The sequence below is a fragment of the Rosa chinensis genome, chromosome 2 (assembly GCF_002994745.2).
Source record: "Rosa chinensis cultivar Old Blush chromosome 2, RchiOBHm-V2, whole genome shotgun sequence".
NCBI lineage: Eukaryota > Viridiplantae > Streptophyta > Magnoliopsida > Rosales > Rosaceae > Rosa > Rosa chinensis.
Window position 1 is genome coordinate 29,882,871 of NC_037089.1, and position 27,512 is coordinate 29,910,382.

General features: G+C 37.3%; 2 protein-coding genes, 1 long non-coding RNA gene and 1 pseudogene across 5 annotated transcripts; 1 reads left to right on the forward strand and 3 right to left on the reverse strand.

Annotated features, from left to right (window-relative positions):
- Positions 1-230: 230 nt before the first annotated feature.
- Positions 231-4,124, reverse strand: LOC112184085 (annotated as a pseudogene).
- A 103-nt stretch (positions 4,125-4,227) lies between these two features.
- LOC121048913 lies at positions 4,228-5,545 on the reverse strand. The gene is made up of 4 exons (XR_005805621.1): positions 5,411-5,545; positions 5,088-5,208; positions 4,692-4,749; positions 4,228-4,292 (listed from the first exon to the last, which is right to left on the reverse strand). It is a non-coding gene; the product is annotated as an uncharacterized LOC121048913 (long non-coding RNA).
- Positions 5,546-8,258: 2,713 nt separating this feature from the next.
- LOC121051219 (S-adenosylmethionine carrier 1, chloroplastic/mitochondrial-like) lies at positions 8,259-14,872 on the forward strand. The gene is made up of 6 exons (XM_040513357.1): positions 8,259-8,282; positions 8,575-8,665; positions 9,173-9,268; positions 10,185-10,236; positions 13,774-13,894; positions 14,695-14,872. The coding sequence occupies exons 2-6, from the start codon at positions 8,630-8,632 to the stop codon at positions 14,870-14,872; spliced, it is 483 nt and encodes a 160-aa protein (XP_040369291.1). The 5' UTR covers positions 8,259-8,282; positions 8,575-8,629.
- A 7,707-nt stretch (positions 14,873-22,579) lies between these two features.
- LOC112184087 (putative disease resistance protein RGA3) lies at positions 22,580-26,141 on the reverse strand. 3 transcript variants are annotated; one of them, XM_040513718.1, is made up of 2 exons: positions 23,307-26,141; positions 22,580-22,891 (listed from the first exon to the last, which is right to left on the reverse strand). In XM_040513718.1, the coding sequence occupies exon 1, from the start codon at positions 26,013-26,015 to the stop codon at positions 23,403-23,405; it is 2,613 nt and encodes an 870-aa protein (XP_040369652.1). In that variant the 5' UTR covers positions 26,016-26,141; the 3' UTR covers positions 22,580-22,891; positions 23,307-23,402. The 3 variants fall into 3 exon arrangements, with proteins under 3 accessions (XP_040369652.1, XP_024178143.1, XP_040369653.1); XM_024322375.2 differs by having other exon boundaries at positions 22,580-22,894; XM_040513719.1 differs by having other exon boundaries at positions 22,580-22,903.
- Between the last annotated feature and the right edge of the window lie 1,371 nt (positions 26,142-27,512).

Here is a 27,512-nt window from a genome sequence, read left to right on the forward strand (position 1 = left end):
CTTACACATCTACAATTGATTCGTGCACTTACGAGTACTAAATTAAAATTGACAACAAGTTTTTGGTACTCATAACTAAAAGCCCTACAATACACTAACAAATTCCCCTGAAACTGTGAATCTCAAGACAAAAAATAACAGCAAAAACAAGCTGCAGTAGCTTGCATCTCAGCTTGTCAAATGGGTTTTAAAAGGAACATAAAGAAAGATTGAGCCACAAGTTATACATTTCATCTATAACTCACTCCTTCACCAGTTATAACCTCACCAATACAGTAAGCTCCATTTCCATCTTTAAGTATTCTGTGGGATGTCTCCTTACTCACAACAAGAACCATCCCAATACCCATATTAAAAGTTCTTCTCATTTCAGCATCTTCTACTCTTCCAGCCTAGTGTTAGCGTTACATAAATAAAATGAGAAAACACATAAGATACTTAAATGCCAGAGAAAAGCTCAGAAATCATAAGACGAGATTAGATGAAATTCTCATTACCTCCTGGATCCATTTGAAAACAGCTGACACTTCCCATGAATCTTTATAGATGACAGCTCCTAGGCCTTTTGGAAATACTCTAGGTATATTGTCGGTGAGACCACCTCCTGTGATGTGGGCTACCCCCTTCACACCTCCCTTGCTAATTATGTCAAGCACCTGTTTCAGCAAGCAAAAGCAAAAAGCAGAAAGCATTTTCAGCAGCTAGTTAAACTCAAAACAAGAAAATGAGCACAAATGCAAAAAATTATAAAGCAGGGTTTCATGTTGACCTGCTTAACATATATCACTATGACCCAAGGTAACAGAGCTACCCAGTAGTTGGTCTGTCAGAGACAACCCACTATGAGCTAGAACCCTATAAAGATGTACCGGTGCAATGTCATGAGTTAGAACCACAGGGTCAGATAAGAAAAAAAAACACAGTTCAAGTTAATTGCATATGCGAAACAGGGAAGAGCTTTGTTTTTTCTTTCAACAACACCAACCTTCTTACAAGAGAAAAACCATTGGAATGAACCCCACTGGCTGGTAGGCCAATCAGAACATCTCGAGCCAAAATGATTTTCCCATCAATCACTAATTCCTTCTTCACAATTCCAAGCACAAAACCACTGAGGTCATACTCACCCTCTGCATAGAAACCCGGCATCTCGGCAGTCTCAAAATATATGCAATTCACTGAGTGCTACATATCAAAAATATGAATAACATGTGTTGTAACGTCCCGTATCTCAATTACCCGTTTACTAGTCATTTGGACGGTAAACGACTTTTATTTTCACTTTTACTATCGTTTCAGTACGTTTAGTGGCCCTAAAAGTCGACCTTTTGTTCGGGTCAAAATTTGAGAAAATTTCCTTCATGAAAGTTGTAGAGGACGTTAAACCGAGCGAGTGCATATGTGGTGCGTAAAAATCGGAGTTCGTATGCGAAAGTTATGAGCGAAATAAGGAAGTTACTGTTCATGGTAAATTTATATATATATTGAAATTTTACTGTGGTAGGTTTCCAAAACCGGAAACCCACCCTTTCTCTCTCTTTCCCCCGATCTCTCCCTCTTTCCCTTTCGGCCTCTATCTTCCTCCTCTCAATTCCCGGCCGTCCGGCCATCACCCGGCAGAAAGCCGGCCACCACAGGGTCGCCTCCTCCCCCTGGTCACGCTGGTGCCCTTAGTTTTCGACGATTTGGCCGAAAAAGCTCGGATCGAAGCAAGGTTTGCTCTGGTTGCAGTTTTGGGGTTTCGCCGATTTCCGGCCATTCCGGCCACCTCCGGCCACCAGGTTAGCATCGAAGGTTCGGTTTTTGGTGGTGATCATTTCCCCTAAGGTAGTTCAATCCAATTTGCAGTGTAGATATCGAATTGACAATTTTCCATTTTTAGGGTTCTTGAAGTTTCGGGCTTTTCTTCACCGGCTTGATTCGACCACTTCGAGGTAAAATTGGGTTGTGTTGTAGTTGAGTGAATCGATCAGTGTGTTGAGTAGGTGCTACTGTCAAATTTGGTGGCCATCTGAGGTGGTGGCCGTCGGCGCGTGGGCCCCACGCGCCGTCACTGTGGGTTGCGCGTGGAGGCGCGTAGGGGTGCTTTTTAATTTCAATTTTTAGCTTATTAAATTCTATAATTGTTGTAGAGGTTAATTATGTGATTTTGGTTAATTTTGGGAGAAGTTTGACATGGATTATGAATTTCCGAAGTTTGGTAAGGATTGGTGAAGTTTGGTAAGGATTGGTGAAGTTTGATTGGGTGTGGAAGAGGATTGGAGAAGTTGAGGTTATGGGTTTTGAGATTAATTATTAATTATCGTAAATAGTTATCAAATTGTTGTTTACGGATTATAATTGTGTACAGGACGTGTTACCGACCTATCACTCGATGAGGATCCTTACGCTTGGATACCACGTTAGCCGTATATCGTGAGTGGACTTTTGTTTTAAATAATGATGCATGCATTTATTTAATTGGTTCCGAGGTTATAATTTATTTATCGTATTACTTTCCCGAACGTATAGTTATTTTCAAAAATGGTTTTGGATATTGATTATTTGAAAATTTTATGGCGTGCGGGGTCACGTCATTGGATTATGCTTTCCTTACCTTATTTATTTATTTCCGATATGATTTCCGGATTTATACTATTTATATTATATTTATATTCAGTAATTGAGATTTTTATGAAATTTGATGAAGTTAATCTTTATACTTATTTATATCCTATTTATTTTGAAGATGAGATTATCTTGGCGTGTGGGACACGTCTTTGGAAATTCATTTACGAGAGTTGGGGAAGTTTTATGGATTTACTTGGTTTTCGGATTTCCTTTGCCATACCTTGGGTGACTTATCATTGCTAGCATTGATTTCCGCCTTTGTGGCGCGGTGATGGGATCACCGTAGCCCTTCCGCCTTTGTGGCGCAGGTTACTGTCTCCGTGACAGTAATTCTGTAGCCCGGTATCCTATCGCTACACTTAGTGGCGTAAGGGTATATTACAGGAGTTATGGGAGTATTTTAGCCTGGGAGGCTATCACCCGAGCCTGGGAGGCTCACTCGTATGGCTATCGCTTTCCCCTACTCACTTTACTACTTTAGCTAGCGGGGCTAGCTCGAATTTCGTTTATCCAGCGGGGCTGGTATTATTTTCCTTGAGTATCGGAGTTCCAACTTTTTCTTTTAAATCATATGTGACTAGCGGGGCTAGTCGGTTTTTATGAGTGGAACTCCTCTTGTTTTATTTTCGTAAATCCTTGCATGCATCAGGAATTTCTAAAGGAAATAAATGTGGGAAAGTATAAAATCCATTTGGTTTATATTTGTTTATTTTTGTCCACTCACGCTAACGTTTTTCTTGTACTTTCCCCTGGGCCCTTCGGTTTCAAATGCCCAGTTCGCAGTGTAGCTGTTCGGCTTTAGGAGTTGAGGCTTAGCACCACCGCTGTCATCTATCCCTCGTAGGTTACTTGCTAACCTACTTTGTGTATCGTTATTTCTTTTGGTTCTAGATTGCTCTGATAACCTTGAGTATTTTGTACTAATATCGTAACCTATGACTTGGTTGTAATTTGAGTTATTTGGATAATTTGATACTCTAAATTGTGGAGTTGTACGGTTTAGGGAGCAGGGTGGCTCCAGAAGTTTTGGGAGGGTTGTTTAGAAGTGAAATTGAAATTCTACAGGTTTTGGGTTACCCATTTTTAAGGGAGGTTATGCCGAAATTTTTGGTAAACCTTCTTTAAAGGTGGGTCCCGCAGGGCCACTTCGGGTTCCAGGGTGGAATCTGGGGCGGACCTTGTCATGTGTCTACAGAACACAAGGAAAACAAACAATATACAAACAAATTAACATAAGAATACATGCTTTAAAAATGGATTCCCCAGCCAACAAGACCAGTGAAATTGCAAAACCAAGTCATTTCGAATACCTCTCCACCTAAAAAAGCACAGTCAGATTGTTGGCATCCATCCACAATTCCCTTGATAACCTAAAACAAAGAAAGGGAATCTAAATAAGCTGCAGTCAGTTGGTAGTATGTCTTTACAAAATTTTAGAAGCTGAGGTACACAGTGACCTCTACCTTTTCAGCCAAATAAACATCAAGGCAGCTTGTAAGAAAGTAATCAAGGAAAAAATAATGGCTTGGCTCCAAAAATAATGATATATTAGATGCATGTTGTTCTTCAAGACCTCTGATATGATTGAGTACTTTTAAGTAATTCTGTGAATGTTTTAGTAATTCTGTGAATGTTTTAAGACTGCAACTTGACTCATCCTTCCTTCCCTTATATGGTGTGACCTACAAAGATCAAAATGTATCTGAGATTTCAATCTACCAAAAGCAGATGTTGGGTAAATTAGCTTCTGAGTCTATGTCAGTTCATAAAAGAAATCTTTTGTCATGCATTACAATTTTCTTCCTTTCTTAGTGATCCTTACAACATGTAAATATCATCAAAGTGATGTTCTTTAAAAAAAAAAAAGCATTTCAATTGTACTAAGATGGCATTATGTATTAATCTAAGTTTTTTTTTTTTTTTTTTGCCTTTATAATGGAACTTGAATTCAGAATACTTTCCCATGTTTTGTTAAAATGCACGAATACATATACAGAACTCAAATCAACTATTGTAGTTGTTCCCACTAAGGTCACTTAAACATTAAATAGAAATCGATAATCTAAACAACAAAAACATACCATCTTGATTCACTCAAAAGTTGATTGACAAAACAGTAAGAAATATTGGAGAGAGCATCTGCAAAACAAAAAAACTTGTCAATATAAAAAAATTAAGATCAATAATCAACAAACAATAGTAATCAAAATTTAAGAGATAAACTGAATCATAGCAAACGTGAAATTCAGCAACACCCAATAAATAGAAGTAAATAAACATGAGTAATCGGATATAGTATATGGTATTTGAAATAAGTAAAAGCTAGGAATTTCTTAAAACAACCTTAATAAGTTAGAAATTGTAACTAAAATATACTGGGTTAGAATTCACATCTGACTACCTGGATTGATTCTTCAACAGGAAAAAACACTAAAATGATGATGGGATATGATCAACTTTCACTGTAAAAATTGCACCTTTTGTCTATCCAAGAATCCAAGGCAATTATCAAAGAACTTGTACTTCTCTGTTCCCTCCCTCCAGTCATGTTCTCTGTCAGCTATATAGAAGTGAAACATTCCATATTCTGTAGGATACCTGTACATGTATCAAAAAAGTTTACCAAAATCCCGATGAACACAGTCTTAACTACAAAAGACAATAATCTACAGAAAACAGCAGAGGAAACAGAGATCCAAATCATTTGTTTTATCAAGTTATTAATCTATATCCAACCAAACTAATGAAATCCAAATCAGAAAACTACTTTGACTGACTAAAATGCACTTGTGAAAATTACATATATTTAGCTCAGTTCTTAGCTGGAACATAAAACACGGTCTCAGCAAGCACACCACATTCTCCACCTGAATCCATTCCATCATAACAGGACCCTGAATCAGGCCAATCACGTTCATGATTACATATAAAGCAATCAAAGTAAAGATTTTACTGACTAAGATTATAAAGCACTACTTCATATGTAAATTACAAATTGAAAGAAACATGTAATGGACATTTACAGAAACCTGCCAACTAAATGAAATAGTTGATGAAATTAATAATATATGAAGTGCCCAAAGGGATATGTATCAAATATCACTCCAAAATTACATGCACTCATATCAGGAACACATAACTTATATATCATTTAACCACAGGCTAAAGGCATAAGGGATTACTGAGGTCCAATCACAAAATTCACACTGTTAATTACAGCAACTATTCAAATAAAATATTCTTTGACTTTGGGAGCAAGCTTAGATAGCAGACAACTCGATCAAGAGGAACAAAGATCATGTAACAAGTCAATGAAATAAGGACTGTTATAGAAATAAAACTGACGATGAGTGAGTTAGAATTCAGAAAACAATAGAGATTCCAGAATTTAACACAACTGAAACAGATCAAGGAGAACTATTCGATGTACATACCTCAGTCAATTTGTTTTGATACTGTGCCTCTCTTTTTCTCTCTGTGCTTTCTGTAATTTCCGTTGTTAATCGTGGGCAGTTTCGGAAGTTCAAAAATTTGACCACTGATGAACAGTAAAATCCTCCTCGCTTTATATGTAGAGCTGTAGAGCAGGTCTCAGGTTCGATCTGATTGACATCACCACAGCACGGACATCTTTATTACATGATAGCCAAAAAAGCATGCACCAATTAATTCTGCAATACTATGACCACACTGCTTTTTTAATATAGACCCAAATTCTCTGCACCGCAATTTCCAATTCTAAAGCCAGATGACAACAATATCTTTTGACGTTCGTACTTGATGCCAAGGAAATTACTTAGACCGCAATATCCTTCATGGGAACAAAGCGATTACAGCTGATATCAATTTCCTTAACGCATAATTTGAAGACATCAATCTCAAGCACATTTTTAGAGAAGTTGATTTTGCAGCAGACTCAGTTAGCAAATCTGAGATACAAGATTTCCTCAAGCTACTTGTGGATACGAAATTAGTCTCATTTTGGTGTTTAATGTTATCTTATTTGATAAGTTAAACGGCGGATGCCGTATTACAAATTGAAATTACGGTGCCGCATGTGCACTATTGTTGAAGATACATATGCATTGAATGCTAGGTTGGAGTTCACTATGCATCATTGTTATTAATCTTATTCCTTGAGTTGATAATTGTGAGAAGGATGCTCAGTTCTAAAGATCTGAATTTATGTAAAGTATGGAGCATCCTTCATATCTTCAAAAGACCTCGAGTTATAACATATTAAATGGACAAAACTATTTGCTCTCCCACTTTATTCATGATTTAGCTTCTCTGGTGAATTTTGCAGAGGGTGTTATAGCAGGAGGTACAGCTGGTGTTGTTGTTGAAACAGCCTTATATCCCATTGATACTATAAAGACAAGATTGCAGGCAGGTTAACTATACAATTAAATTGAACTTAACTTAGGTGTTTATTCCTCTGTCTTTTCAATCTCTCTCTCTCTCTCTCTGTGTTTTTTTTTAGACAGAAAAAGCTACAATAGCTCAGGAAATCAGTAAACTAGATTAATGAGGTTTCTTTCCCTAGGTTTCGTGAAGATCTTTTAGTTCATTCAGTTTAGTATTCTCTTTTAGGCCCATGGTTTGCTCTCATGTGGTATGGGGGTGATGCAGAACTTTCGAAGAGCAGTTTGATCGTGCAAAAGGAGGAAAACGAAAGTTACTAGTAGCTACGCCATAGCTTGGTGTCCGATTGGAGCTTGCCATAACTTTCCGGAAAGGGAATCGCGCCAGGAACAAAACTCGTAGCTACGACGTGTGGGCTTTTTCGGGGTCGTTTAGGGCCTCAAAATTGCAATTTACTGTTTTTTTTAGAATTTTCGGTTTCCTAGTTTTTTTTTTGTTTTTTTTTTATTTTTACCCATGGGCTTTAGGGTTTCATTGTTAGTCACCCTAGCGTTTCTTTTCTCATATATAAGCAACCTTAAACGGCTGCAGAACTATCTTTTATCATAATGAGATTATTCTCTTTTATCTCTGGTGGACTCAAGAACTTTTGTTTTAGGTTTATTGCTTGTAAACCTAGGTGATCTTTTCCCTGACGTACTTGTTAACCTAGGTGATCTTTTCCGACTACGTCAGGGGGCTTCAAAATCCTCCACATTACCTAGCTAGCTATTTGCTAGAGTTTCCTGCCACCTAAAGATTGTAGGGTTTGACAATAGGCCCCATTTTGGAGCCTGGGTCAGTGAAGCAGGTTTGCAGGATTTCTGGGTATCAAAGAAGGATAAAAGTATTTATTTGATTCTCACATGTTTGATTTTCCTAGTTTTTTTATTTTTATTTTTTAAAATTAGCCTACATTGTTCTGCTTACACTGCTACATTGAACTATATATGCTGTTGTCCAGTTTGGGGTGACTTTTTTAGGTTTCTAGTTGCAATGATATTCATGTCTTGTTGTCAATCTTGGTTTTGCAATTCATTCTTTCTGTGACAGATTAGTCATTTCAAATTTAAATATGGGCGAGAAATCTAGTTGACAGGAGATAACTTTTATGTGCTCTCTGCTCTATCTCTCACTCTCCCTCCCTCTCTGTGTGTATATGTGTCTCTGTGTGTGTGTGTGTTTATATAGATATATATAATATTGTATCTATGTATATATTGGGTGTATTTGTGTTTGTAATGCACATATCCTTGCTTTCATGCATGGTCTGTGTGAGCTTGCGTGGGCTTGCTATCCATGCTTGATGTGCTTTCCAACCTTTTTAAAGGATGTTGATTTTTTTTTTTTTTGGTCGAATAAAGGATGTTGATTTTGGGTTTGTGATTTCAACTGTTTTTTGCTGGGATGTTGCTTTCATTTGGGTATAGTTATATGAGTTCATTTGTCATTCCGGTTACCCTATCAATTATACTTTTCGTTAGTAATTTGAATATGTTTACCGTGTAAAAGAATTTAATTTATGTTTGAAATGTTTGATAATTATTTGTTTATGTACAGGGCTTCTGCAATTTTTGTTGGAGTTTATGAACCTACAAAGCAGAAATTGTTAAAGATGTTTCCTGAAAATCTAAGCGCTTTAGCTCATTTTGTAAGCGAATCTTGTCTCTTCCATTCTTTATGTTTTATGTATTCTTGATAAGAACACGATGATTGAGTGGTCTGAGAAGTTTACTGAGCTTGTTGTTTTAAGTTTGAAGGTCTTTGACAGCACAGAGAGTGTTGCTGTCAGCGTCAAGATGACCATTGAAACCTCAAAAACATTTTGATGCATGGTTCCTGGGATCGGTTTTCTTCTATATTTTACATTATTTGAAGTACTGGTTTATCATCTACCTTAATTAAAACATTCTGTTTTCCTGTCTTCAATGGAAATCCCTTATGTGGTTGTTTGATTCTTAAGCTGAAAATTTGGCAATGTAAACTTCTTTTCTGAATCAAACTTTTTTTTTTTTCAAACTTTATGTAGACTGTGGGAGCTTGTGAAGGCATTGCTGCTTCACTCATTCGTGTTCCAACGGAGATAGAGTAGTTTATAGTACTCACTCCATGCCTAAATTTTCCTGACCTGAGCTTCTTTCTCTTCAATACTTTGTAGGTTGTAAGGCAAAGGATGCAAACGGGGCAATTCACATCCTTCTCTGCTGCTGTTCGCTTTATTGCTGCTAAGGAGGGCTTCAAAGGACTCTATGCGGTAGGTGTTTCCACTGTGGATAATCATACTAGTTCATACTTTGTTTTCCCTCTTTCCTATATATAAAAGAAACAAATTACTTCTATCTCTGTTGTGTTTCTTAAGTTTGTCAATATATTAACTTTCTTTATCCTTTTTGAGATGGTAGGGATATGGATCATTTTTATTGCGAGATTTGCCATTTGATGCAATTCAATTTTGTCTATATGAGCAGCTTCGGATAGATTATAAAGTGGCGATAAGCTCCTCTTTTTTGCCTATTATATGCTTGCAGATTATAGTATATAATTGGCAAGGTCCCATTTTTTTCATGTGCACGCCCCCGCACGTGTGGCGAATTTTCAAGCCATACACGTGGACAACTTTGGGTGACTTGGAGCCTGTGTGGCCGTTAGGCATGCACACATGGGTAACTTGCTCTGATACCATAATAAAGTAATCTGAGGTTCACATCCAAAACCAATTGGTAATAGATGGAGTGGCTCAAATCCTTATAAACCCACTAGCAAGGTCTCATTTTTCCCATGTGGGATGTATACACTCTCAACAGTAAAGTTATGATGCCTAGTAATGGTTGGATTTATAGCCTTGATGCACGAACTGGTTACTATGGTGTTAATGCTTTTGTAGCACCATTGTGCTTAACCATGTTCGTAATGGATGATATCTAGGATCTGTTTCCACGTGTGATAAATAAGACAAGTTCCTTTTGGTTGAATCCTTATCCAAAGAGATAGGATATGTAGGTCGGAGCTCACTTTCTCTTCTGATTTGTATTCCACTCAGATCTTATAAGAAAAATCTGTATCCAAAAAGTATTCCCTGCAGTTATTTTCATGATGTTGCTTTCTTTACATGTGTTATACCACGTCTCTTGATATCTATAATTAGCTTTCTGATTTTCTCTTTTTATCAGGCAAAGAGAGAGCTCAACGATCCTGAGAATGCTATAATTGGAGCTTTTGCAGGTACTTAGCTTTCGACTTTACCAATTGTGTGGCCGTTAGACATGCACACGTGGATAACCTGCTTTGATACCATGATAAAGTAATCTGGGGTTCACATCCAAAACCAATTGGCAATGGATGGAGTGGCCCAAACCCTTATAAACTCATAGGCAAGGTCTCATTTTTCCCATGTGGGATGTATATATTCTCAACACCGTTTCATAGGAAATCAGCGATCATATTATTCTATTTTAAGTGTTGTCAACTCTATCTTTTTTGGGGATGGTTGTGGGATCTTCTTTAACGTGCATAATGCTAATCTAGTGCATACCTTTGGTTCCTCTTGTCTGAGTGCAACTCTTAAGGAGTGTGAACTTTGGCTTCAGAGAAAAAGTTTTCACACTAGTCCATAGCTTATTACCTACAAATGGGGAACACAATAATGTTTCCAAACAATATCAGGATATTATGACATATCTATTAAGTATGAACCATGCATGCCTACCAAGTGTGCTGCGCACTAGGATTCAGTCAGTAAAATATTTATAGATCAGATACTGATGTTAATAATAGCTGGTATTATCCTTAGCAAATGAGAAACTCTCAGAGCCCACAACTTCACATATATGGAGATCTTCATGGCACATCGATGCAATACCCAAAGGTCCATGTCACGAATGGAGAATCTTGTAATAGCTTATATACATAGACCGACTTAATACAACTCTATCGACCTGGAACTCACCCAAATTCAGAGGCCCATATAGACTAAATTAGGGTGCTATTAGGGGTCGTCAACGGGCTGGGCCGGGCCCATTCATAGCGGGCTTGGGCCGGGCCGGGCTTTATTAAAAATCAAAGGATCCAAGCCCGTCTATATAAAGCGGGCTTTTTCGGGCCGGGCCGGGCTTGGCCTTGAGGGCTTTTTTGGGCCGGGCCTTGCGGGCTTTATTTATAAATAAATATTTAAAGACACAAGTATTTTTTTTTTTATTCAAGCTTTGGAAATTCAATGGATAATGATCAAATACAACCAAAGATAACAATCTATATAACTATATTGTACCAAAAAAATCTATATTTATATATAGATACTAATTTGTTGATAAATAAATTTTTAAAGACACTAATTTTTTATAAATCTATATTTATACATCATACACTCCAAAGAGCTACATATAGCAATTCAAAGAAAATGAGAAACCGACCGTTGGATGAGTTTATTACAATAAATTATGAGTGTGGTAAAAAATTTAGCCAATTTAACCATATTTTTGAATCCGATCGGATTGGTCAACCGTAGTCACTTATATGTTTTATTGGTTGACCGATGGCGTGGCAACCGCGAAACGTGCTTATTTTTTCACATCACGTTTGTATATATTCCATCGATGGATGTGCGTGGACATAAGATAAAAAAAAATTAATTTTAATTACAAACACATTGGACTATACCAATTTTATTCCTAAAGTTATATGACCTATACATTGCATTTAAATTGTTTAGATTCATTCTAAATCAACCATGAAGTGGAAAATGAATTCGGAGAAACCAACCGCTTGATGGAGAGATTGTAATGTTTTATGGTGGTTGTAGAAAATCCAGCCAATTTGGTTCACGTTTCGAATTCGATTAACTAGGTCAAACGTAGTTACTCTTATAAACCTATATTTATATATTATACACTCCAAAGAGCAACCCCTATCAATTCAAAGAAAATGGAAAAACCGACCGTTGGATGAGTTTATTACAATAAATTATGAGTGTGGTAAAAAATTTAGCCAATTTCACCATATTTTCGAATCCGATCGGATTGGTCAACCGATATGTAGAATATATATATATATATATATATATATGCACATATTTTCTATAGAAGTATAATAGTATAAGAACTTCCACACACACACACACACACACACACACACACATATATATATATATAAACACACACACACACACACACACACATATATATATATATATATATAAACACACACACACATATATGATATATTGATATATATATATATATATATATATATATACATATCTATATATACAGATCCTATCCAGAGCGGAGCTCCGCTTTGAAAATTAACGTGTGAAGTTTGAGTTTTGGGTCACTTTTCGGTCGCACATCCACATCTCGACCGTTCAGTTTTTAGGTACTAGTGTATAGATCATCTCTGTAAATTTTCAGCCAAAATGATGATTGTTAAGGCATTGTTAACTGCCTTAAAGCTAGTACGGTTCATGTTGACAGATTCAGTTCGTCTATTTGTTTAAGCGAATTAGATACCTTAACAATCATCAACTTGGCTGAAAATTTGCAGAGATGATCTATACACTAGTACCTAAAAATTGAACAGTCGAGATGTGGATATGTTACCGAAAAGTGACCAAAAACTCAAACTTCACAAGTTAATTTCAAAGCGGAGCTCCGCTCTGGATAGGATCTGTCTATATATATATATATATATCTATATATATATATATCTCTCTCTCTCTCTCTATATATATATATATATATATATAAACACACACACACACACAGATATATATATATATATATCTCTATATATATATCTATATATATATATAAACACACACACACACATGATATATTGATATATATATATATATATATCTATATATATATCTATATGACTATATATATATATATATATATATATATATATATTTATAAACACACACACACATATAGATATATCTATATATATAACACACACACACACACACACACACATATATATATATATATAATATTTTGCGGGCTTTTACGGGTCGGGCCTAACGGGCTTTTACGGGCCGGGCCTAGCGGGCTTTTAGAGGGCCGGGCCGGGTTTTTGCGGGCCTCCATCGGCCCACCAAGGTGGGCTTTTGCCGGTTTTTTGACTGGCCGGGCCGGGCCTGCGGGCCTCCATCGGCCCACTTGATCCGTGGGCTTTTTGATGAGGCCTAGGTGCTAAGGTCTCCCTAGTTGAAATTCTTCCGTCCTCATTGGGGCCTTAAAACTCAAGTCTTCCATGAGTACTCCTCAGCCTACATGTGGTGATATTGGGATGACTACTAGTATTTGAGTATTTGTCACAACATGGGACATTCTAAAATGAGTTTTTACTAATTCAGCTCCTTATATTGACTTGTGTAGCTCCAGAATGACCTGGCAGATATACAGTATTCTCTGTACGATTGAATAATTCCTACATAAATTGTAATAGAGTACTAAAGTGGTATCATACTGTCTCTGTGCACTTAACGTTGGCAACATAGGATAATCAGACAACAATAGTGTGTTGTGTTTCTTATGTATTGTGAGATAAATATGATAAGTTCTGGTGAAAAAAATTACTTTATGTCTTTGATTCTGAGTTTTCATTGGGTTAGTTTGGTTGGGACGAGTTCCTGTCTGTCTGATTGTCTTCATAGAAAAGTCCTGCTCATTGTCTTTTACTACGATTAAAGTTAACTTAATTATCCATGTGTTTCACCTAAAGCAATTATCTGATACATTTAATATGAAACTCTTCTAGGTGCATTAACTGGAGTTATAACCACTCCCCTTAATGTGATTAAAACTAGACTAATGGTACAGGTAAGGCCATCTGCTATTCCGCATGATACTTGTCTCCCCTTGATAACTAACTACGCCATGTGCCTCCAACAACTCCTTTTTCTTTCCTTTCCTTTTTATTTTATTTTTTTTATTTTTTTTGTTTTACAAAAATGGATCTGCCAACCAGACTATTGTGAGGGAAGAAGGACCTCCTGCTCTTTTGAAGGTATGCATCGACTCTTTATATCCCTTTAATATAAAAATATAAAATATGATTGCCATGTATCTTATTGCAGCTCAAAAGTTAAAGAATTATGCAAAATGTTGTGCTCTTAATATTGAATTTGTTTTTTCTTCAATTCTTGTAAGTTATGTTTCTTTTTTCTTTTTTTTGAATAGTAAGTTATGTTTTTTAGGGGAAGTGAAATTGATTGTTTAGTTTTGTGCCTTGTTCATCAAGAATCTTGTAGTTACTGTGACTCGACCTCACTAATATGTTGACTTGACTTACATTTGACTATAACATCAATATGGTGACTGGGAAGTAAAAATGTGTACTCAGATGACCCAGCTTCATGTAATGCATTGTTGGGAGAGAAATATAAGCTCTTTGCTGGCCAGAAAGAGGGGAACTGTATTGGCAAGATGTGATATGAGAGCATATGTGGGTAGTGTGGATGGAACGAGTAAATATATCTTTGAGGGAGCTAGGTGTGAGGAGGTGGGTTCATTTGGGATAGGGTTCTGAGATTGGTATTCACTTTGAACATCTGTCAGAGTTTAGAAAGTTGTTTTCAGGCATTTATATTAGGGGAATGAAATTCACTCTTTATAACTTCATATTTTTAAAATAACCCTCTTAGAGTAAGTGCACTGGTTTCACCTTGACTGGTCATAGTCAAGAAAAAGCTGATGTGGTGACCGGCCATGGGAGAAACACATTTGCAGCGGAGGATTCTTGCCCGGGCAAACATCACCCCTTCATGACTACAGCCAAAGAAATAGTCAATTCCATGACCATTTCCATGACCGATCAAGCCCACATGCCACACAAGCCCAGCCCTTCACGTGGCTGACGTGAGCACGCTGTCAGCAACCATCAACGCGCCTTGGCTTGGAAGTGGAGGACACCATGACGACGCGTGGCGCCGCAACGTGATCGAAGCTGAGTCCAGTCGCTTGTCGCGTAGCGACAGAGAGAGGGGGCCGGCATGCCACGTGGAATCCAACCGTTGGTCCTATATGAAATCTGATCCCAACGGTCATGAAATCTCAGCCCTTTATTTCAATTAAATGGGAAATCCTACGGCTGAGGATTAACATGTATATATATATATATATATGTTTGAATTCTGATCCCAACGGTCATGAAATCTCAGCCCTTCATTTCAATTAAATGGGCAATCCTACGGCTTACAATTAACATGTATATATATGTTTGTAACGTTAATAAATGGTAACTAAAAAAATTTAAAAAAATTCTAAACATTTCTCTATAAATACCTACCATTTATTTTACAACTCACACCAAAAAATTTATCTTTCATAGTAACCCAATTTTGTGCTTCCTCCTCTTCATATAGCTCTCATCTTCCAAATTTATTTATATCCAATATGGTTGAAGAAAGGGGAAACACAGGTCCAATGGCCGGACAAGAGGGAGATCAAACTGAAGATGATAATATCCAAGACAAAAGGAGATGGACGGATGAGGAAGATGTTCAATTGTGCAAGTCTTGGAAAATTGTTGGGCAAGATCCGGCTGTGGGCACAAATCAGAAAAATAACGACTTATGGATGCGTGTGAGGCGACACTTTGTCGCAAATTGGCCCCAGAGCCGATCAGCTTCCTCTTTGCAAGGAAGGTGGAAAATTTTGAAGGTTGAACTCTATGAGTGGCATTGTGCATTAAGGCAAGCGAAAAATTGGTACAAGAGTAGTTCGAATGCGGTTGATGAGGTATGTATTTTTTGATAAATCATTTAATTTGTTGATACATTAAATTAAAATATTACATGATAAATAATGTAGTTGATAAATAATGATGTAATTACAACGATGTTTATATTTGTACTAATTGATTTTTATTGTAAAACGGGATAGATACTTTTTTATTAAAATTATGACCTTTATATTTGTTGATAAATCTTATTGATACATTATAGTAAAATATGTCTTGATAAATAATGTAGTAATTATAATATCGTTTTAATTGTAGTAATTGTTTTTGTTATAATTAAAATATGTCTTCATTAAAATTATGACCTTTATATTTGTTGATAAATCTTATTGATACATTATAGTAAAATATGTCTTGATAAATAATGTAGTAATTATAATATCGTTTTAATTGTAGTAATTGTTTTTCGTTATAATTAAAATATGTCTTCATTAAAATTATGACTTTTATAATAGATGACCATTCATAATAGGGTTTATATTTGTAGTAATTGTAATTTTCCGCCACCTTTTTTTTTATTGTTTTTTTATTTATTTCGTAGCGAGATGAAGCACATAAATTGTGGCATGCCGGGATGAAGAGAAAAAAGAAGGCAAAAAAAACACAATTTTCAGAGTTTTGCTGGTTACGCTGTTGTGGAGGGCTTTGCACAATTTAAAGACATTCCTAGTCATACATCTGGAGGAACATCAAATGAAGGAAATCAACATACGCCTACACAACCAATTCCTGGAAATTCTCCCATCAACTTGGACATGGATGTAGATGAGGTAATTGCAGGTGAAACTGCAAATCCCAATGTGAGGCCTTAAGGAAGGAAGGCTGCCAAAGAAGCAATACGGAAAGGAAAGAAGGCAGCGAAAGATCAAAGTCCTTTTGTCAAGCACTCTCGAGAGTATAGCGAACAACCAAATAGAGGCAACCGCGGGCAAGAAAAAACTCGATGACGAATTTGCTCGAAGTCTCCAAGAGGAAGAGAAAAGAGCATATATCCTCTTACAAATCGAAATGCGAAAAGAGCAACTCCTATTTCAAGAAAGGCAAGATCGAATTAAAGAGAGGGAAGAGCGTATTATGGAGATTGATACAAGTAAAATGACGCCAAATAAAAAGCGTTATTGGTCAAGAAAACTAAAGAAGATAGCGGAGAAAGAAGATCTTGACGAGCAGCCGCCACCTTCTATGGGTGGATACTATCCGCAACCAAATTTTGGTGGTGCATTCCCACAACCAAATTTTGGTGGTGCATACCCACAACCTCCTTACCCCGGTGCATACCCACAACCACCTTACCCCGGTGCATACCCACAGCCACCTTGCCCCGATGGATTCCCACAACCTCCCTTAACAGGTGGATTCCCACCACCTCCCTTCACCGGTGGATTCCCATAACCCTCTGCTTCTATGGGTGGATACTATCCGCAACCACCTTACCCCGGGGATATCCTACACAACCACAATTTTCACCTTTCTCTACGGATGATTCCACCAACCCTAACCCTAATGATGACCCTTCAAACGCAAATTGGATTCCTAGAGAAGATGAGGATTATGATTATGATTTGAATAATTAGTTGATTATGCATGTTGTTAATTGTATTGTACTTATTCATAGTTTTTCATTTATGTAAGCTACTATTTAATGAAATAAAAGTTGTATTTTAAAATTCCTCTTATTAAAGCACATTCCTCTTATCAAAATCATAGCACCTAATAAACATAATACAAACCAAATTAAAATCACACTGACATAAAAAACATAGACATTAGCCAAATTAAAAGCACACAAACTTCCCAAAACATAATACAAGCCAAATTCAAAGCACACAAACATAACTTGTCCACCGAAAATATTTTTGAAAAAATAAAATTGCATAATTATGACATTAATTATCCATAAATCTCTGTTAGTAGCATCAAATATCTTTTATTAAAAAAAAAAGGGGCCGTGACCACTTACCCAATTTTAACCAAAAAATTGCCCACTTGCTCCACTAAGAGTTTTTTGACCCCATTTACCCAATCTAACTTCTACTGACATAATTACCCTCATTTTAATCTCTCTCTCTCCCCCCCCTCACCGATTTCTCTCTCTCTCTCTCTCTCTCTCTCTCTCTCTCTCTCTCTCTCTCTCTCTCTCTCTCTCTCTCTCTCACTGAACTGCACCGCGCTCGACGAATCCGGCGACCCAGACCGCAACGACTTCTCTCTCTCTCTCTCTCTCTCTCACTGATGCTCAACCCAGGCCTCCGGCGACCCAGGCTTTCGACAAATCAGATCGTCGATCTTCCAGTGCCACTGGAGCATCTCCACTGGTTGTACATGTCCAGGTCCATCGGGTTGTCAGAGACCCGAACCGTCGGGACAAACTTTTTATGGGCTGCCCTAAAGCAGCAAACCAAGGGCGGGTAGTCGTACAAGAAATCAATGCCGTCGTCGTAATCTTTGAGCTCCGAATCTGAAGATTCGGGTTCTTGGGTTCTTCAATGCTCTCATTATCTTCACCGGAAGCTCTGAGTGGGTTCAACTTGTGAGGTTTGAAAGGTTTAAGCTTGAAGAAATGCTGGTTCACGGTTATACTCTAAGGTGCTCTTAGGACGAATCTCGGTGAACGTAAAATCACCGAGCAAAGCCTTAATCAGCTTCTTGCAATTTCAGACGTTGTGATTATCTATTTGGGTTAAATGGATATGTAAACTTGACTTGTATTGGTCGGAATTATGTTTATTGGAGGGGAGTAATATAATTATTGGGGGGCAGTAGACACATTATTGGCCCCCAGTAGACTTTGATACGAGGGACAGGGATCACTATAGTATGGTGTTTTGATAAGTTACATGTTGTTTTCTGTGTATTAAAGTCAAATTATCTGTGAATCCTACAAAAATGTGCATTTTTGGTGGTCTATTGGGAGGCAGTAGAGACATTGGACTTTGTATTGGAGGGCAATAATATGATTATTGGGAGCCAATAATATGATTATAAATTGATCAATTGTGCCTGTAGTGTATTCATTTTGGTTTTGGGAGTTCATACAATTCACTGGACAGTAATAATATGATTTTTGGGAGGCAATAATATGATTATTGGGGGGCAATAATATGATTACTGGGGGCAATAATATGGTTACTGGATATTATTAGTGACCGGTCGCGGGATTCCGGTCACCGGTCGTCGGATTCCGATCACGATCACCGGATTCCGGTCACCGTTCGCCGGATTCAGATCACCGGTCGCCGGATTCCTGTCACCTATCGCCGGATTCCGGTCGCTTGTCGCCGGCGCCCTGCCACTGGTCACCAGAGGCCGGCAAGGTGGAGGATGACTTTTCCCTCTAAGTGAAAAAGAAGGAGAGGGCAAAAAAGTCTCAAAAAAAAAAAAAAAGAATTAATTGGGTAAAGGGGAAATAATCCCTTAGAGTGTTTTGGGTAAATGGGGTTAAAAAATAGTTGGTGGAGCAAGTGGGCAATTTTTAGCCTAAAATCAGGTAAATGATCATTTCCCCAAAAAAATGAACAATGAACAGTAAAAAAAAAAAATTTGAACAGTGCAGAATTCAGACTAAAAACTCAATGAACAGTGAAATTGGTGAACATTAATGGATGAACAGTGCCGCGATGAACAGTCTTGACCGGTCAAGAAAAAAAACGGCGGAAACCCATGTCCAGTGGCAGTGAACAGTAACTTGATTGGTCGAATTTTTGACTTTTCGACCTTGACATTTCTTGACTACGAGTGAACTTGCTCTTAGACCATCTCCAACGGTGGTGTCAAAATCCACCGTGGAGCTCCAACGGTAACATAAGGCCTGTGAAACCAACTCCAACAAATTTGTCAAATCCTACGTGTATTTGACATATCAACCCAACCTGTCAAATTTGACAGATCTCTCAAAACTGTCAAATGCCTCAAATAGCTCATCTTCATCCGTTCATCGTCTTCAAAGATTGCTTCTTCTTTTTTTCCAGAATCAGAAAGGAATTGGTCTGTTCCCAAAAACCCGAACCGAAAAACTTCTTCACGATCTCGATTTGAAATCCAAGATGGCCAGATTCGTTATTATCATGACAAGATCTAGAGCTTTCTCTCGATTTCGATCTGAAATTCTCTCTCTCGATGTCAATCTAAAATCCCACATGTTGATATGTATATGAAATTCTCTCTCTTCTCGACATTGATGTTGTATGTCGTCTCAAAGAAACTTTAGACTGCAGATAATTGAGATAGATGAGGAAGAGAAGATGGAAAAGAATTGTTGGAAAATAAATGAACAAGAACTCACCAGCCATGCCGATCTTTCTAATCTTGATCTGCTTCCCAAAAACTCAAACTAAAAAACTTGTTCATGATCTCAATATGAAACAGATGAAAAAGATGAAGAGGAGGAGTCATTGGAAGACAAATGAAAAAGAAGAGTTGCGGCAGGTTGCTGAAGAGAGAAGGAGCTGAAGTGAGAAGGAGAAAGATTGATTAATGAATAATTGATGATGGGTTGGGTTTTGTTTGCAAACCCAGCCAAAACGATGAACAAAGCAACAGTAAGAAGGGGAAGTTAAAAAAACAAGGGGTTGGGTTTGGCAGATGGGTTGGAGGTGAAGTCCACAAAATGCTATTTGCCAAGTCAGCTGTCAAATTTAAATTTGAAAAAAAAATTTGACATCTCTTGTTGGAGATGCTCTTAGTTTCCTTCTTCCTGGGGCCATAAAGACTTGTCCTTAATTTCAATAAAAGAAAAGGTAAAACAAAAGAGACTAGTAGTCCCTTGGTTTGTATAGATATGCCTAGACTAACATTATCTACTTTCTGGGAAGTATTCTCTATGTATGAAGTCATGATTAATCTGGAAGTTCTCTCATGTTATTACAACTTAATGTAGGGGTCATCATGGGCCGGGCTACGGCCCGCCCTACCCTAAATGTTAGGGCTTAGGGCAGGGTTGGGCAGGGCCGGGCCTAGTCAAAGGCAACAAAATTTAGGGTCGGGTAAGGTCGGGCTGGGGTTTAAATATGCTAACTTTTACACGCCCGAAAGGCCTGAGCCACTAGGGCCGGGTCGGTCAGGCCTTCCGAATAGGGCCGAAATGGGCCTTAATTTGTTTAACAAACATAAATATTTATTTTTTATTTTTTATTTTTATCTCAAAATGTGGCTCAATGGTTATATAGGTAATACAAGACTCATTGTTTTTTGTTGATCATATTTAATATATATATATATATATATATATACACACAAATCATATCCAGAGCAGAGCTCCGCTTTGAAATTATCATGTGAAGTTCGAGTTTTTGGTCACTTTTTGGTCGCATATCCACATCTCGACCGTTCAGTTTTTAGGTACTAGTGTATAGATCATCTCTGCAAATTTTCAGTCAAATTGATGATCGTTAAGACATTGATAATTGCTTTAAAGCTAGTACGGTTCAGGTTGATAGATTCAGTCCGTCCATTGGTTTAAGCGAGTTAGATACCTTAATGATCATCAATTTGGCTGAAAATTTGCAGGGATGATCTATACACTAGTACCTAAAAACTGAATGTTCGAGATGTGGATATGCGACCGAAAACTCAAACTTTACACGTTAATTTCAAAGCAGAGCTCCGCTCTGGATAGGATCTGTATATATATATATATATATATATATATATATATATATATATATATTGGAATCAACTTATAAGTTATTACATTTATAAATGTTAGTTAAGATGGTTATATTCAATTAACTATCTCTCTAAATCTCCCAAAATTAATTGTTGTTTAACAAAGGAAACAAAATTAAAGAAAATAAAGCTTAGGAAATCAATTACAAAAAGAGATAAGTTGTATGTTATGAACAAAAGAGAAACATATTTAAAAAATAGAAAAAAAATAGAAAATTATTAGGGCTTAAAGGGTTGGGCCGTAGGGTAGGGTCGGGCTTCATTTGCATGACCCTTACCCTACCCTATTTGAGAAAGGGTAGGCCCGGCCCTTCCTAATGCAAGGGTCGGGTCGGGTCGGGTTTCGGCCCTACTGGCCGAAGGGTTAAATGATGAGGCCTAACTTAATGAATTTATGGTCCCCTCAAGTCATTACAAATCAGGGTATGATGTGATTGTTGCTGGAGGTAATCTGATTGATGCAAGTTTTGTTTACATATATGTTTATTCCAGGGTATTGGACCAAGAGTGCGGTTCAATCTTTTTTGGTGTTTTCGAGAGAACAAAGCGCTAACTTGCTCAGGGATGACCAACAGTTTGTGAAGACACGAAGCAGGACTAACTTTTAGATAAACCAAGGGGATCCTTTATGTTCTCCATTTTTAGAGTGTGAAATGCCTTTGGCATTAAAATTACTTCCTGGGTAATAGTTTGAAAATCTTGCCATCAGCTTTGATAGGCTTCTATAATGTCTTGTTATTTCCTTCTTTTTTTTTTTTCTGTACAAATAACCAAAATTGTCATTAGCTTGTACCAGTAATTTTATTACTGGTCGAACACATTTTCATTTTCTTTTTTTTCCATTGCATTATGTATTTTCCTATCCATGCCTTGCATCTTTATTAAGTTGCTTCTTACAATAATTGTTCATACTGTCAAAACAATTTAGCCAATAAATGGTTAGCAACATCCATCACCTCAATACTGTTGATCACCATTTAAATACTACAACCGGTAAATTGACACAAACGCCTCAGTATTAGTGTCCTCAATCAGCTCTGCCAATAGGGGCATCCTCACAAACATGGCCTATGCCAGAGATAACCATCTTAAAAGTGGATGTGATTCATTTTAAAGCTTGGCTGCCTTCTAGAGATGATTATAATACGTTGAAAGTATGATCAGCTTCAAATTTGACTATACATTTCTCAAGTTTTTGAAACATTCTGGCTTATGCCTTATCATACGGTAAAATCACACAACTATCACAATACATTTCTCAACTTTTTAAAACATTCAAGCTTATGCCTTATCATACAGTGAAATCACACAACCATCACAAATGAAGCTATCGAACAATCTCATTGCTTTATCACACATCACTTTTGAGTTCATCGACATCTCTCTAACTCCAAGCATAAAGTAAGTAAATAATACAGCAGTGCAGGACGTCTTCATTTTGAAGCACCTCCAATGGCGGCAACAGATGCTTCTGCTGGAAAGTCTCATGTTAAAAGTTTATGAAAATCAGGTAGCTATCTTGCTTGTTATAAGAATCAAGAATCATTCTGATTATAATATGGGGTAATTAATAAAAGTTTGCAATCTTTTGGTACTAACTCCTAATCTGAATCCTCATTTTACTTACTTTATTGAATAAGCAGCTATTGGTACTTTATCTTGTGATTCAGTTGTGAAAGATTGGACAAGGTAAAGATCATAAAACTAGTAGCTAGTAGCTACCATATATACGTGTAAAATAAGAAACTGATGATCTATATTATGCTTTAATAAGAGTTTGTTAACCATTTTTTGTTGTTGTTAAAAGTTAAAACTCTTAATTTTCTGATATATGACAGCCACATATGTAAAGATGAAATCAGTAAGTAACAGATAGTTTGTTATACCTAAGTATCAGTTGATGTGGTGTTGTCATTGAAAGCTCCTTCTTGACCTTCAGCTTCATCTTCTTTATCATTGGTGTGCCTTCATCTTCTTCATCTTCAGTCAATCGTTGGTGTCCCTTCATCTTCGTCTTCTTCATCATCAGCGTCGAGTGTAATCTTCACCTGACGTGCCATCTTTGACCACTCCTCACCTTTTAATTGCCTTTTGCAGCTTTTGCTCAATTCAAGACACTCTGAAATCGTCAATCCTCTCAACTCAGTAAGGCAATGCAACTCTTGCGGCAAAGCTGACAATTTGGAGCATTCTTCAATGCGTAGTTGCTCGAGGAATGTGAAGTTTATCAACTCCGGAAGTGCCGTGAGATTATGACATTTAACAAGTGCTATGCTTTGTAGAGCGTCTGCAGAATCTTCAATGAGCCAAGGGGGCAAAGCCTCCAAACTTGAATTCTGGATAGCCAATGATCGAAGACCTTGAGGACCTTCCCCTGATCTCATCACCTGAAGCTTCTCGCAATCATCGATAACCAAAGTATGTAAAGCAGTCATGTGTTTCATATTTGGTGGCAAGGATTCCAAATTATTACACCTGTTAATCCACAAATAGCGAAGGTTGGTGAGGAATTCGATCTCTTCGCCCAAAGATTTAAGATTGACACATCCATAAAAACCTAAAAATTGAAGTAAGGTGAGGCGTCTAAATCCTTTGGGCAAATACGACTGCTGTGTTGTTATTGTCAAGCTTCGCAGGTTGATTAGGTTCCCTATGTCTTTGGGTATTTCCTCAAGTACGTTGCAACCCCCGAGGTACAAGGTCTCCAAATTCAGCAGCTTACTGATGGAATTGGGAAGCCTTTTTATCTTGCCATTAGAAGATAAGTTGAGGAATCTCAAATGAAACAAACTACCAATGGAACTTGGTAGCTTCTCAAGAGGTGACCCACAGAGATGTAGCACCCGCATATATTTGAATCTCAAGACGCATGTCTTCACAAAATGTTGATTCACCATACTATCTTCAGGAATTAGAATGGTTCGCAATTTCTTTGACTTGAGCATGAAATTGGGAACTTGTGCCTTTTGTCCAAGCAAGTCACTTTTGGATATTGACACATGTCGAACCATTTCAAAAGCACTAGAGGGACGAAAATTGACTGTGGAGTACTCTATTTTTCCCACTAAAATTGCTAAATCATGAACTAGATCATGTATTTTAAAAATTATTAATGTTTTTAAATCCATTTCCACTTGAAACAAAGATCTAGAGAAAAATTGCCTTATATAGTCTATACCCATATGTTCTAAATCTTCATTTTTCTTACATGTTTTGAGGTATCCTTGTGCTATCCACATTGGAACCAACATTGAACTCTTGAATTCATAATGCTTTGGGAAAAGTGAACAAAATGCAAAACACGGTTTCAAGTGTTGTGGCAGTGCATCATAGCTCAATTTGAGTGCAGGTAAAATATTGTCATTCCCTATACTCCACATGTCATCATCTCTGACACGCAACCAATGGTGTTGCTCTGTATTCAAATAGAGCATACTCCCTACAGTAGCTACTGCTAAAGGAACTCCTCCACACTTTTTCACAATATCCTCTCCAATTTCTATCAAATGTTGATAGCGCTGCTCCTCTCCTCTTTTAAATGCCCTTTGGATGAACAAGGACATGCAATCTTTGTGGGCAAGACCTTCTAAAGAATGCATGTATAAGGGACTCACAAGTAAAGCAACTGATTTATTTCGTGTTGTTATAATGATTTTGCTTCCATTAGCTCCCACATTTAACAAAGTTTTTAAATCAGTCCATTTTTCAATTGTTACTCCAATCGACCCGGTATCCCAGATATCGTCCAACACCAATAAAAATTTTTTACCTCTAAGAGTATCTTGCAACTTTCTTTCCATAAGATCCAAACTTTCATCCTCACATTTTGGTCCATTTGCAGCATTAGTAATACCTCGAATCAATGTTTGAATATCAAAGTTGTCTGAGATGCATATCCACATCTTTATCTCAAAATTTTCTTCTACCATGCTATCATTGTACACCAATTTAGCAAGTGTTGTTTTCCCTAACCCTCCTAACCCAATTATGGAAACAACAGAAACATTCTCCTCACTAGAGAAATCAGTGTCATTCAAGAGATGCTTGATAATCTGTTTTTTATCATCATCTCTTCCAATAACATTTGAAGCCTCAACTTTAGAGGTAGTCATCCTCCTATCATCGTGCACTTGTTGGGGCGCACGAGGATCTTCAGCTATAGCAAACTCAAGGAGAGCAAACTGTCTCTTTTCATTATCAATTTCAACTAGTCTTTCTCTAATCTCTTTCACTTTATGTCCCATTTTGAAGTTGAACACTATTGGATTCCATGGGGAAAAAAATTGGCGTACCTTTGCTTTGATCTTTCCACAATTGTCGACCTCCACTTTCAACCGCAACTTTTGGAAGTCCAGTTCGTCTAAGACATCATCAACGTCATGACAAACATCTTTGAGATTTCCTAACCAACGAGTGATTAGGGGATTTCTCACTTGCTTCTTCTCTGCATCCTCGAGCACTGGTTTGATGGCAGATAAGGTGTTGTTGAGCTTGGTGAGCTCAAGTTGGGCACTCCATGCCAAGGAGATCTCTTGGGAAGCATGTGAAGCTATCCTAACCAAGACGTTATCTGCAATGCTGCTGGCAAACTCCATGAAGAGAGAGAGAGGAATTCTGAGGTTTTGTTTTTGGTCATAAGAGGAATTCTGAGGTAGTGAAGTAGGAAATAGAGTTATGAATAATTGTATATATACACTATATAGCAACTCAATCCAGACTCCATTATAACGAGTGAATGAAGTTCAGTCAACCAAGTCTTTCCTCAATCCTTTTGATGGCAGCCACAAAAGCAGGCATCAATTATTTTGCACTTCTTTTTTAAGGGTGTGGCTGTGCCGCTGTGGCATTGCTTTAATAAAGGCTAAAGAGATTTTTACTGCTTTTGGCATTGCTTTAATAAAGGCTAGTAGTTTACTTAAGTTGATTAATATGAAGTGAACTTCCTCATCTTCTATTATTTATATAGAAATACTCAGGCGCATTAAGCAAATATCAAGGACATGAACTTTGATTTGTGGGTATGTTTGTGAAGTATAATGTGAGTGCATTCCCATGTCTGTAATTGTACTTTCTGCCATTCAACTGTTAGCAATGCATTGATGATCAATTCCACCAAGTTTGATGATACTGTTTTATTTTAGAGTATTTGCTTGTCTAGTTGTCTTTGTCTTGGTGTTGTATGCCTCTAGGGATGGTGTCTTGTTTGTCATTTTTTAATTGATATACTACCTAAAACATAAACACATGGAACACTGATAAGAATCATATATCAAATATATTTTTACATCATATAAAAATCATTCTTTGCAGCTAAGATGATTACTTTGCTAATCATTGTATTATAACACCAAAACAGAAAACTCAGAAACCAATTAAGTCTTACTATAATGAACAAAGAAAGAGAAGAAAGAGAAAGCAGCTTGGTGACAGACTAGAGGCAGTACTTGCATTCCATATGGCATCATAAGTCTTCGTCTATGCCTAAACTGACAACTAAATCAAAAGCATTGCAAGAGATCAATCCCCCTATATTCATTGCAAGAGAGAGAATAAATTGGATTGACGATACAATGGTGTGATGTTCCAGACTTAAACTCCGGTTGTATATAAGATTACTAAAAGTCCATGTAACATTGTTCAAAATAGAAAAACATGGCTTCCCTAGATCAGGCCCCATTAACAGAGAAGATTGTTGAGGACGCATTCATGCGATAAATTCATGAGGGGAAGGCATTTGTCTTGATCGTATGGGGATTGATCCTGAGCCTTCTGTGAGCAGAGCAATACAAGTCTTCATACATAGCTAGCCAGCTAGGACTATTCCATTCTGCATCTAGTTTCAATATTGATCACTCCTTCTCACACGGATGAGGTTCCATGCCCATCCGATTCAAGCAAGGGACACCGCTTCAGAGTTCAGCCGTTGACATAATTCAACGCTCATCATCTCCTTATACCTCTATCCAATGGCTCTGATGCTATTTTATAAATCTCATGCTTTTATTGTGTTTGCACAATCTCCTTGCTTGTTCAATAGGCGTTGCTTCTTCAGGTTTTTATCTGGCTCTTTGCAGATCAAGTTTGGGATTTTA